This window comes from Drosophila rhopaloa, unplaced genomic scaffold, assembly GCF_018152115.1.
Source record: "Drosophila rhopaloa isolate 14029-0021.01 unplaced genomic scaffold, ASM1815211v1 contig_163, whole genome shotgun sequence".
Taxonomy (NCBI): Eukaryota; Metazoa; Arthropoda; class Insecta; order Diptera; family Drosophilidae; genus Drosophila; species Drosophila rhopaloa.
In genome coordinates this window covers 12,473,935-12,487,750 of record NW_025335043.1, presented here as the reverse complement: position 1 = coordinate 12,487,750, position 13,816 = coordinate 12,473,935, and the positions used below count along the sequence as shown (strand labels likewise).

Below are 13,816 nucleotides of genomic sequence, written 5' to 3'. Positions count from 1 at the left end.
AAATGCATTTTCCTCATGGTATTCGATATGATATGGGGCTCATGCAGGACTCTACTTTAAGGACTACCCACCTTCGGGTCGCAAACGCACAGGCGGTGAGGTCAGCTTGAGTTGTGTTGACGTTGTTGTGGGCGGAGTCTTACGTCGACCACCAAAAACATAATCGTAGGAATCTTCGCTCAAATTGGACACTGCCAGGCATGGGGAAATTGTTTTATAGAATTACATTTTAAAATAAGAACACTCTTTAAGAGCAAATGAAAACACAGAGCGGCACAAACTAAACCGAAATTAAACCAAAACTCAAAAATAATATCACAAGCTGTTTGTTTCTTTTTTTTTTCGTTATCTCGTATACTCACTCTACACATTATATATGATACACAAATATTGTTTAAAATAAGACAAACATTAAAATAAACAAAGGAACCAAGGCAAATATTTAGATTGTCGAGATTTTGTCATTTTCATTTTGTTGTTGTAGTTCGTAGTTGTAGTTATTGTTGTTGGTTGTATGGAAGAATAGAGAGCACAAAATGTGGCAGTTTGTTAGCTGGAATTCGATTTTCACTTTGGACAGCACACAAAAAGGCAGCTAAAGGTGGACACACAGGTAATTTTTGCGTTCAAAAAATCGTTACAAAGCGGCTGTCAGAGCCTTTTTTCTTTTTTTTTTTTTTTTTGGTTGGTTTCGCTCTAATAAACAATTTGAAAAAAACACACAGAGAGCAGAGGCAGCAGCGTTGAAAACTACTTGAAAAATTCGAAACTTTGAAATGATTCGGTTTTGTGGCAACACAAACAAAACTGTTATTTTATATAGTCAAAAAGTGGCAATACAAACGGCAAGCAAATATAGTAGAACTAGACAAATAGAGAGACACAGAGAGAAAAAATGTGTGTGTGTTTGGGGTAGAGAAGGGGGGAGACAGCATCGATACATTAATGGACGACTGTTTGACTGATTGGTTTTTGAGATTTGACTGATTGATTGATTGACTGAATGCTGCTGAAAATGCTAAACAAAAGTTAGGGACCAAATGCGGTTCTCTGTGGCAATGTTCGAGTGTAGCTGGTGGTGTTCGTACAGGTGTACCACCTGTACAGGTTGACTATGAGTGAGTTCGTGATGCAGGCGGTGTGTGTGTGTGTGTGCGTGTGTGTGAGTGTGTATGAAAGAAAAACAAATCAACAAACCGACCAATCAAAGAACCCAATCTACACACCAATTAAAGTTGCAATCAATTGGAAATGGCACAACAGAAAAGAAAACCAAATAAGAATTTTTACAAAAGGTGCAACAGTAACTTTATAATGGGCGAAAAAGCTATACAAAAACTCTGGCAAACTCAACAGCAAATAAAAAGGGAAACAAACAAATAATGCCCAAACAACAAAAGGGAAAGAACTGCAGGCAAACAACGAGAAGAACAAATACAAATTGGCGCATATATGTACAGCACATATACATATATATATATATGCGGAAATAATTCGCAAAATCCCAAAATAATTGGCGGGCACCTGGAAACACGCTCAGCGGCTGGAGCACTTGGGTGGAACGCAGTGGCGGTGGTAGCGGTGGCAGCTGTCCAAACGGGTCTTGATCGTTCGAGATGGAAGACGTGGGCGGTGAGATCATCGATATGTCACCAATGGTCGCCATGTCATTACTCTGGCCAGCTGCATAGTCCAATACAAGAATGAAAATAATTACAATTTCATTAGGATAATAAACTTGGCTCAAGAAACAAAAATGTCATTGAAAATTAGGGTTACTACAGTCCATTACAAGTTTTGTTGCTTAGCAATATGATTTAAATAGGAAGGTAGCTTCGCTTCACTTTTAGTTCTCAAAATAAGCATAAATCTATAAATATTTCAAAAGAATATTTAATGAGATTAAACCTTTTTTCATGAGATTTCTTTAGCATACCGTCCAATGAATTTTGGGTAATCCCAAATACTTAGAGTTGTTTTTAAGTACTTATAAGACGGGGTTTCATTATGTAATTTATCCATAAAGTACGGTACAAAAATGTTTCCCAAAGTTTTGTTTAAATAAATAGCTTCTAAATAAAATGTACATTCCCCATTACAAGTTTTGGCGATTGGATTTTCATTTTCAAACCATTGTCCTACAATCCTTAAAGAGTCCTTAAACGATTACAGAGATTCTCCCTAGTTTTTCGCAGTGCAGTTGCCTTAGCTGCATCCAATGCGAATTCAGCAGGACTCTGGTGAGATTGGAAGTGGAGCATGCAAAGGCTTTTAATTTTGTCCCGCACGTGGCAGGTTGGCCACAAACAACAGCAAAGGAGAGGGGTAAGGAAGGACTGAAGGCGAAGGCAAAGGAAACGGCAGAGAAAAGCCAGGTAGCGCAAAGTAAAAGGTGTGCGGCGCCATATTTCGCACATAAATTGTATGCCAGCTCCAGATCCGGGTCCGGCTAAGAGGACGCAGGACGAAGGACGAGGGACCAGGGTCGCAGGAAGGAGACCAAAAAGCAGCTGCACGAGATGGCGTCCCATGCATGGATGCATACGCAAAGCATTTACGCCAACGCCTCGACAGTCACGGTCCGGAGAAAAGGAGAAGAGAATTGGAGAAAGGAAGAAAGGTGGTGTTGCGGTCCCCAGATGCCCCGCCCATGTAGCCACATATGTGGGCGGGCGATCCGCAGGATTTGGCCAGGCTGCGTGCCACTGCATAAAATAGATTTCCATTTTGATTCGTGGCAACGGAAAAAATTCAAGGCAATCTTGCCGTGTGCAATGATATATCCGGATACATTGTGTTATATGGTGTCCTGTTTTCTTTAAAACAAATTTAATTAATGAAATTGGAATCTTTCCAAACATAACATAAACATGAATTCTTTGTTTTGTTCCTTTATAAAATTGAACTTACAATTTAATGAATATTATTAGTGAAAGAGTACTAATATGCTAAGTTAAATTGATTTTACGAGAAAAGTTTCATTAAATTATTTCTGGTATTAATAAACATAATAAATTTAATAATTTTTTCAACATTTTAAATTTGTAAATCAGAGATATTTATACCCTTGCAGAGGGTATTATAATTTTGGTCAAAAGTGTGCAACGCAGTGAAGGAGGCATCTCCGACCCTATAAAGTATATATATTCTTGATCAGGATCACCTCCTGAGTTGATATAGCCATGTCCGTCTGTCCGTCTGTCCGTCTGTCCGTCTGTCCGTCTGTCCGTCTGTCCGTCTGTCCGTCTGTCCGTCTGTCCGTCTGTCTGTTTCTACGCAAACTAGTCTCTCAGTTTTAAAGCTATCGAGTTGAAACTTTGCACACACCCTTCTTTCCTTTGCACGCAGTATATAAGTCGGAACGGCCGGGATCGGCCGACTATATCCTATAGCTGCCATATAACTGAACGATCGGAAATGCCATAACTCTGCTGTTTGTAAAGTTAGGAAGCTGGGATTTTCTATGTGTTTTATATTTGGCTAATCAATCCGACCTACCAAATTTCATAAGGATCGGCCGACTATATCCTATAGCTGCCATATAACTGATTGATCGGAAATGCAATAACTTTGGTGTTTGTAAAGTTAGGAAGTTTGGATTTTCTATGGGTTTTATATTTGGCCAATCAATCCGACCTACCAAATTTCATAAGGATCGGCCGACTATATCTTATAGCTGCCATATAACTGATTGATCGGAAATGCCATAACTTTGGTGTTTGTAAAGTTAGGAAGTTGGGATTTTCTATGGGTTTTATTTTTGCCCAATCAATTCGACATATTAAATTTCATAAGGATCGGCCGACTATATCCTATAGCTGCCATATAACTGATTGATCGGAAATGAAATAACTTTGGTGTTTTTAAAGTTAGGAAGGTGGGATTTTTTATGAGTATTAAAAATGCATCATATGAATAATTTTGGAGAATATAATTTGCAGAATATTCTGCAAGGGTATTTCAACTTCGGCTCCGCCCGAAGTTAGCTTTCCTTTCTTGTTTTATGTTGACTTCGCTGTGAAACGTTTAAGATATGTACAATAAATTGTTGTCATGTTCAAAGTAGTTTTAATACAAATTATATTTTCTCCTCTAAAGCCTCTTATTTTACTCTCTGCTTGGACATTTCAAAAGTTCAACCTGCAGTTCTTGCAAGACTTCCCCGCAAAGGATCAATCAAGGCTCAATGGCAGGAAATTTACCATGGGAAACCGTACACAATTTTCCCCCTTCTATAGTGCATGATTTTTTCTCCATCTATTGCTCTTTTTTTTCGCATCGGCCATATGTAAACCTTTGCAGGACTTAAAAAATGCCTCGTTGGCTGCGATAAATGTGCCCATGGCTCCTCGTTGTTGTGGTTTTGCCTTAGGACACTCATCCTTTGCCCCTTTTACCACCCACTTGAGCCTCGACCGACTCACACACACACACACACACAAACACACAGCCAGGCAAACACACACTATAGTGGCACACAACAACAACAATAGCAACACGTGCTGCTTTTTTCTACGGTTCGGTATTTTGAATTTTTATTATTTGCAATTTGCGTTAATGTTGTGGAAAAAAGCATGTGGCTGTTATGGCTTTGGCTTTAGCTCATGTCCCTTTCCCCCCCGCCCCTTTCTTGGCATATTGAATGGCCATTTGTGTCACACACAAACACACAGTCACACACACACTTGCGTAAGGGGAAAAAGAGAGGCACACGCACACACTAATGACCTTTTCATGGCCGCTCCATCCAACGGATGAATGCAAGAAATGTGGGCAAATTATGGGCCCGGCGGAGGATCCCCCGCTCTTTATCCTTGCTCGTTATTGACAAAATGATTTGTAAACATTTTGCGCATCATTAGTTGGCACTGCTCGGAAGATATGGGCTGCATTTACCCCTGGCATTTAACCGATTAAAATCGTGCATGCATCAATCGAATGTCGTTTTCCCTGGTGAGCAGGGAAATCCCCGAATACGCTGGAAAAAATGGGTTTTTTTCACTTCAAATTGGTTCTTCTTCTGAAGTTATCAAATTACCCAAACTGGGTGTACTAACAATAAATTAGTAGAGCCAGATTGCACCGCAATCATGCCTATTTTGTTTGGATTACTTAAAAGTCAGCTGATCAAGAGTACGAAAGAAGTTAAAAATTAATTTCTGTAATCTAACATATATTTTCCAAGCAATTATATGATTATTTTTATTATTATTTTACAACAATTTGTAGAAAAATAAGACTTTTATGATGGAAATAAAGGTTCTTGAAACCCCAGTCACATTTATAACCATTCTGTTTTTTTCTCTGTCCTCTCCTTGCACCTGCTTAATGTTAAACTCTTTGCTGACACCGCAAGGAGGGGCAAAATAAAAATAAACTGCTTCCGGCTTCAATTGCATCAATGGAAATGGACGGGAGGGCGAAGAGGGGGAGTTGCCTTCAGAGAAATGGATGAAATGATGGGGAAAGGTGGAGACCTGGCAAATATTTGCTTAAATTTGTGCTGAGGTTAAGCTTTTTGTTTGCCTCGCCTTTGCGGAGGCTCTCGGCAGAGCAAAGTTGATGACATCCAATGGCCTCCGCCGCAGTCTGGGGCAGTTGCATCCGCTTCAGTTCGCCTGTCCTGCGTCCTGTGTCCCATGTCCTCTATCCCCTGACATAGAAAAATAGTTGTGGAGAAAGGCAAAGAGATATGGCAGAGGAATCGGAGGGTGATTCGGGGGCAGGAGCTGCGTTTTGACTGCATGCCAAGGCTGATACTCCACTGACGATGCTGATGACGCAAGCAGTCAACTATGCGGATGTGTGTGTTGTGTGTGCGAGCATTGAGCAGTTATTCAACTGAGTGCGTGTGTGTGAGTGCAGGACTCCACACACAGAAAAATATCACAAAATTTCGCATACACTCGTATATACTCGTATGTATAACCTGCTAGTAGAGTCCAAACTTTATAGCCAATCAAGATTGAAGCTGATAAAGTCAAAAAGGCAAAAGTTATTAGCCAGGATCTCGGAAAATAGCTTCAAGATGATGGCCTGGACTACTTTTAGCAATTTTTTCTTATTTTTATATTTAGAAGGGGGCTTTAGGGCTTCAAAAGCCAACTACTCTGTTTTCAATAAAGTTTTTTGCTTTAGAAAATTCTTATTTGTGCAATAGCATCTTAAAATCTTAAATTAAAGACCCCTTTGTTTTAGGTTATATATGAATATTCAAAGCCTTTTATTATTATTGTATTCTTAGGGTTAAGATCTGGATAGAGTTTAAAATAGGAAAGTATTTAATTCGTTATTTTAAAAATTTTATATTGATGGTAATTTGAATGATTAAAATATATATTTTCCTAGACAATTTAAAGCTTAAAGGTTTTTAGAGGTTCATATTATTTTCCCATTTTTCTCATTGTGCACTAACTTTGAGGCCTGGTCACTGACAAAAAGTTGCCTGCAGTCTCTTGACTCGCCTGTTCTGGCAGTTGTGACAAGTGGCCTCAGCTCGTCCTGCCCATCGGGAGTAATCGGGCATTATGCCATCCTTGTGGCATAATTCTAGGCTGGCCACGATAATTGATACCCTTTGTCAGCTGTAAAGCCGCCTCTCGACGGCAAATCAAATTACCGAACAGAATTGAAAACTTATTTATGCATGAGAGACCGCTAATCATTTTTCGAGAGGGGAGTAATTTAAAATTCAATTACCTAGACGCACAAACTAAAAGGGTTTGCCACCCATCGCCACCCTTGATATATAGAGATATTCCTTCTATTCAGAGACATAATCATATAGGAATTCAATGATGAAAAGGATTTTAAGTAGTCTTCTTTGGGGGCTTTTGTCTTAAACGTTTTGTTCGCAAAATGCATGATTGATTAAATGAAATAAAAGCCCCTCAAACACAAGTACAGTCACACCTGTATACCATAGATAGAATGCAGGATATTCGAGCTGTTGTTGTTGTTGTTGTGTGTTCATTAATAGGCTTTTGTCTTTGCTCACCGCAAAAATTATTGCTGCTCAAATGCACTTGAATGTGGCATTGTTTCGCCCTCTCCTCGGATTGAAGTGAATGCAGCTCAAACCGCAAAATCCTTAAATGCTGCATTAATGGCCAACCAAACGCACACACCCAAGGATTGGGTAAGTCGAGTGACCTCACTCCTGCCAGGACCCTGCCCACCACTGCCCACCGCTGCCCTCCGATGATATCACAAATTAAATACACTTGCACGTTTGCTTAACTCGAAATTCAACAAATATTGAGAGGCGAAGGGGCGTGGCAGCTGCAGGATAGCTGTGGATAGCTGTGTAAGCACGTGTCTGGGTCGAGCACTTGACAATCAGCACTCACAACAGCCGGCAGTCGACGGCACGGCCAAAAGGGATAGACAGACCAAAGATTCGAATGGCGAACAGTGGAGCACTCGAAAAAAAGTAAAGTATTTGAAAAATAATCATTTTACTCAAACATTAAAATCTTTTTAATATATTATTTAGAATCAAATAACTTTAAATTAAACTATTTACAGACGTATTTTATGCATGTTCAAAACCATCAACAATCTTTGAAAAATTTGCAAAAATCATTGCCTACTTTTAGGCATTTGTAAACACCATTTTGGAACATATTCTATCAATCGAATAATGTTTTTATTTTTAAACAATGTCCCCTCTGACATTTATTTCCATCCAAGGCTTAATTTAATTAATATAAATCTTTCTATTCTTGCACCTTGCCGAATGGACATCAAAATCGGTTCACATTTCCACTGTCCCACCGTTCGGCAGATGGACCTCCAGCTTGTCTTGGCTGTTGGCTTTTGGGATGCCGCCATTGTCATTGCTTGTTGCTTTCACCATCTGGCAGCACCCCGCATCCTTTAGATCCTCGAAATCTACGAGGAATATTGACAGTGCGGGCAGCTGTTAATACAAGGCAAACTCTCCATTTTCGGCTTCTATCTATCCATCCGTAGCTGTTGTTTTCGTTATTCTTGCCAGAGTTTGCACGTATTATGGCATGTGTTTATTTGTCAACACCCCACCAACTGACGAGCTCCGCATCCCATGGCGCACTTAAAGCGGCATAACTGTTGCAGCCCACTCGGCGTATGATTAATTTCGCCCCGTGCAATCCATCAATGCAAGAGTTTGGGACCATATCGCTTCATGCGGCAGTTTAAGCATAACGATCTGACATTTTTCACATTATTAAAATCACTTGCGAACGAAGAGTGACGAGCGCGGAAAAGTTTAATGGGTAAAATATAACGCATACGCAGCGTATGGCACGTTAAGAATGATGTTCGCCATAAGGGCAAACCATTTCCTTATAATTTTTACTGCAGTATCGAGACATGATGTATGGGGATTTCGGAAAAGAAGGGAGCCAAATAAGGCAAAACTTACCGGTGCACATAGGAAAGCCATTTCGTTGCCAGTCCCGTGAAAAAAAATGTGAATTATCCTACGTTCTATCGTATGCTGACTAAAGAACTTTCGGACTCGTACTCAAAATCCCCTGACGCAGCCTCGTCCGCAGTCAAATCCAATTCTCGACGAACGTGTCGTCTTAGCTCCGCTTTCCTTTCTCCTTTTTCTGGCACAGCTGCTGGTGGAATGCGCCTTTTGCCTTTCTGGCAAATGATAAAAACTGGCGACGCACTGCTAGAAAATATGCATTTTTAATGCCATAAATTAGTTTTGCCGTTTGCCGAGCACCGGAGAGCTGCAAAGAGAGGAAAACGAGAAAGGAGTTAGTCAGGAATGCGGAATAAAGGCAGCTTAACTCTGCAGACTGCAGCTTTTTAATGTGAAGTTTACTTTTAGAGGATACTGTATATTTCTAGCACTAATCGCCTGATTCCATTAGCACACCAGCTTTCATTTTTGCTCTTAGCCAAAGTGTTTCTCTTTATGAAAAACATTACTGTTTAAGTTGCTTTATAAACTATGAACAATTATTAAGCTAAAAATCTGCAGAAGTTTTACTAAAAGGTGTATGAATTGAACAAAACTAAAACGAAAATGCTAATTGGTTACTTGTTCAGAAGACTATGAACTAGAATATTAGTTTTGGTAGGAAGATAAAATTTAACTTTAAAAATATACTTGTGGATGAATTTATTCGGCGTATGGTGAAACATAGTATCAAGTTTAATTCGTATGCCAGAGTTCACACTCTGGTTAAAGGATTTTCACGAATTAATTTGCAATGTTTGTTCCTGGCTTTAAGCATCCCAACCGGCAAAATCACACAACCGCATTGAAATTAATGCTGTCAGCACATCAGCACATCAGTGGGGGAACTTCGCTTCAATCCCCATTCTTTTCCCCACAGGTGTACGGCTGCCAACTGGCAAAAGTCAAATTAAATTCTATTTTTAGGCACCCAAAATGCTGGCGAACCTGTCCGCTTCTCATTTTCCATTTCCCTCCCCTCGCAGCTTTGTTAATTACTCCATGAATTTGATAGTTTTCCATCAGTGCGGATCACACACGGGGCTGACGATGATGATGATGATTATGTTGAAAATGAATATGCAAATGGGGGAAAACCGTGCGAGTGTATTTCGGTGAGTGGTGTTTTGTGGCAATGAACAAGACGAAAGCTCTCGAGTATATCAAATTTTGGGGTTGCGACCCCACAGTTATGGATACCAATTAGAATCTGGTTATCTGGCATCGAGCGGAGCAACGATTCTGGTTGAATCCGCTAGTTAAGCACAAAACTGAACAGGCAAATTCCCTTGCAGCCGAAATGAGCTGGAAAATACGAGGGGGAAAACGAAGCAGCCTGCAGTGAATGTGAGTGCACTGCGGAAAATGAGTTGCGATTTGAGTTCGGCTGTAAAACCGTTATATTGCTTTAATTGAAATGTAATTTAATCATCCTATTTAAAATGAAAATTCGAACAGTACACAGAAAGCGAAGGCAAAGCTTGTATATAAACTTATCTTACATAAGATCCAGTTTTAACTCTAATTTATGTAACTCTATCACCAAAAGTATTTCCAAAAGTAAGTTAACTTTGTTAATTAATCGCTTTTTGAATTTTAATACAACACAATTTTTTCAAATTATTTAAATGTTGATTTGTGATATAATCGTTGTAATTGCTATGGCTTTTCTGCGTGTAAATTGGATTCTCTTCAGAGTTGGCTCTGCATCCTCGGCTAATGATGCGCATGATGTGGCGGCATTGTCCTCGTCTTTGTGCCCCGTTGCCTCCCCCCTTTCAGGCCCATCAACTTCACTTTACTTCGGCATCTGCATCTTCATCTGCAGGACTGCATTTCGCCGGCTTTTATGCCACATTTAGAGCCCCGCTGACGGGGCTGACTTGACTCGGCTGGATGGCCTCCAACTGTGCGCTGCACCGCATGATATTAATATTAATCGCGGCTATGCATTAAAGCCGCTTTTAGCTAGATTTTCCTGCCTCCGCCCGCCGCATTTCCTTTGTTGCAATGTGTTTATTGTGGATTTTATTTATTGCTCTGCGGTCGTGGCGGTTATTAAAATTGCCACTGGCAATTTGTAATCATTAGGCATTCTCGCTGCTGTCGCTGTCTCTGTCTCACCGGGTCGCCTCCTCCCTTTCTACTTTCACCGCTTTCGCTTTGCATACTTTTGGGCGCCCATTTGACAGGCGGCTGACAAAAGTCAGTGACATTCCACCCAAACTAATACCCATGCACTTATGCAAATCTCACACAGACACTCCAACCTCAAAGAGAAAGAGACGGCAGGAGGAGGGAAGAAAGAGAGGGGACGAGATAAAAGAAAAGAAAGAGATGGCTGTCGGGACAGCCTGGCACTGCCATTTGCACATTTAAAGTCCTCGCAATCCTTCCACTCGCTCCCTCTCCTTCACCCCCTCTCTATCCCTCTCTCCCCCAATATACCCTTCTCGCTCTGCTGTGTTGTCGTGGCAAAATTTAAGTGGCCACTTGACTAAATTAATATGACACTGCAGCAAGTGCAAGTGGACGGGACTTGTCTTTTCCCACCCACTGTTATCTACTCCTCGACCTTTTCCCCTGACTTTCGGCCAACAATATGAATAATTATGACGTTTAACTACTTTCCCGATTTGCAACGAATACAATTAAAGCGAACTAACTGATATCTTGTTGATTATCGTTTTCACCGAACTTAATGAGAAAAACTAATTCCTACAAAGCTTCAGGATTTTAAAAATGGCAAGGCAGCTTATGAATTTTTAAAATTAAGTCCGTTAAGCTATAAATAATATATATTAAGTATTGAACACAGTAAATAAGAAAAAATACATTTCCCTTTTTTCGTTCATTTGGATTATTTGTTTTACGAACTTTATATTCAATACCTCACTTGTTCTTTAAATCCTTTTCGTTACAAAAAATATTTATAATGTCAAATGTTCTTTTGAAAATCCGTGTTCACTTTATGTGCGAATAATGTTTATAAAACAAGTAAACCTTTGAAAAATTCATTTGTTTATCATTCTTTTATCATTGTCTCATAAAAAATGCAATTCAATTGAAAAGTAAGGAAACGATTAATTTATTAAACATCAAATGTTTGCTACAACAAGTGAAACCCGTAAATGTAACCACAACATTTTCATGTCTCATTTATTTGTATAATCTAAAATATATAAAATAAATAGAGACTTGAAATATTTACTCTACCTATGTTAAATAAAACCTTTAAGTGCATTTCCTTTTAATTTCAAAATGCTCCTTTTATCAATAAAAGCAAAGTGGGTATTTCCTTTTGTTGAATTTGCGTCCAATAATTTAGCAAAGCATTTTCCACCTTCCAGAAGTATTCATCAGCACATGTGGCCCTGTCTTCTTCTGTCAATTGCCTTAAATGCAATTTAATTTTCCACCTGATGATGTCCTCTATGTGGGGCCTTTGCACTTACGTGTCCTTCCTTATCACAACAAAAGCAACGACAGGAAAAACCTCTACGCCAAGAAGAAGAAAATGAGAAAATCCCAGCTGGATTGTCGCCGTTGCAAACTCATTTTTTTTTTTGTGTCACCCAGCCTGCGTCCTTCGTTTTTCGTCCTTTTACCACCCACTAAAGCCAGCCCAGCCTCCATTCAAGTTCCTGGTCCTTTGCCATTCCCTATCCATGTCGGTGTCACACTTGGCTCGCAGTTTTGTGGCCAGGCCAGGGCTATGAAAATAACCATAAGGCAATTGCCCGGGCGGGTTACAGCATATCCTTACCCCTCTCAGGACCTTCCTTTTGGAGACCATCCACCACCCTTCCCCCTCCCCCCTGTACCCTCTGCGGTGGCACTCATAAGCCTTGAATGGTAAATGTCAAAGTTACTCCTTAGCGTAACATTCGACACATCGGGCGCTGAGGTGTGAGTGGGTCCCCGTGTGTGTGTGGGTGTGCGTGGGCACACTCATATGTACACTGAGGTAAAAAGAAAAAAACTAATAGCTCCTGTTAGGATAATCTATCTAAAAAAGCATTTCGAGAAATTAAAACTTGTATTTGTGATTATACAATCAACAAATTGTATATTGCAAAAATGTGTTTGATTAAATATGGAAGACCAAACTAAATAAATATAACACCAAGATCGAAAGTGTAATTGAAAGTCAGATAAAAGATGGTGTACTGACTGCCTTATAAATTCAATTTCTATTTTGCTCCGATCTCAACAGCATAATCCCCCTTTTTCCCCAGTGCATGTGAGGGTTCCCAGTTTGATTCTGTGCCCAGGCTGGATTACATTACACTAAGTTCTGTGCAAACACAGTTGGCGCAGTTCATTAACATGTTACATGGAGTTCAGTCGGTCTGGGGACTCGACTCCGTTCCACTTCGGATGTAGGATGCAGGATGTAGGATGTTAGATGCTGGATGCTCTTTGGGTCTGTTTGTCTGTGCAAATGTATGCGTAAGCAAAATATGCCAGCCTATCTGGCTTTCTCAGTGTGCGAGTGTGGGTGTGGGGGCGTCTGCTGTATGCTTTATGCTTTCTTTTTCCCGATGCGGAAGTGTTGCCCCAGCAGCTGCCACCTCCACTTGAATGTGGAGCGGCCCAAAGCGCTGCAAACGGGCATAGAAACACGCCCAGTTCTCGAGTGTGTGTGTTTTAGTCTAAGCTGTGCATTTAAATGTAAAGCATAAATAATTAACAGACCTCAGAGCTGGGCATACGAATGCAATTCGAAGGGCGAAACCTCTTCCCCTAATTAGGCGGCTTTCTAGAGTTGATGGGCGAAGTGGGGCGTTTGATCATCATCAGCTCTATTCTCCAGTTAATTTGCAGTTTTAATGCGTTTTCCACTTGTGGCCAGTTTGTGATGAGGGGGTGTGGGTTGTGGGTGGAGGCTAAACTTTTAACCGAAATAAGGCAGCCAAGCCAAATTTCATTCCGCAACCCCCCAACCACTCAGCCCCCTTTGAAACCCGTTTTCCGCCTCCGCCCCTTTTCCCCATGGGCACTTGCAACCAGCAGCCGTTGCATACTTTGCGGCGCAAACAAAACCAATCCCCAGTAGCCGCAGACCGGCCACGCCCCTCACCATATATGTTGCACGTCAATGAGTCCCGAAACAAAACCCCAAAAACAACTCTCACACACACACTGCCGCCAGCCACACATTCAGACAAAGATATAAATGGGCACAGCGAGAAATTATTATAAACCAGACTTTGAAAAAAAAAAAAATAAAATTAACAACCGCCCTTAAATTCAGATATAAGTCTCAACAGTGAATAGTTTTATAATATGGTTTTATCAATATGGTATACAAAATTTGTCAATATAAATTTAGATTAAAAAATGTAAAAAAGTGGT

The 13,816-nt window shown here is 40.3% G+C and overlaps 1 protein-coding gene across 1 annotated transcript in view; it reads right to left on the bottom strand.

The window, feature by feature from the left end:
- LOC108051048 (glucose transporter type 1) overlaps positions 1-13,816 on the bottom strand; it is an 85,828-nt gene that overhangs the window by 22,830 nt on the left and 49,182 nt on the right. Inside the window, 3 exon segments of the mRNA XM_044457954.1 lie at positions 72-191; positions 1,525-1,683; positions 8,408-8,726. Coding sequence (XP_044313889.1) covers positions 72-191; positions 1,525-1,683; positions 8,408-8,417 — 289 coding nt within the window. The 5' untranslated portion in view covers positions 8,418-8,726.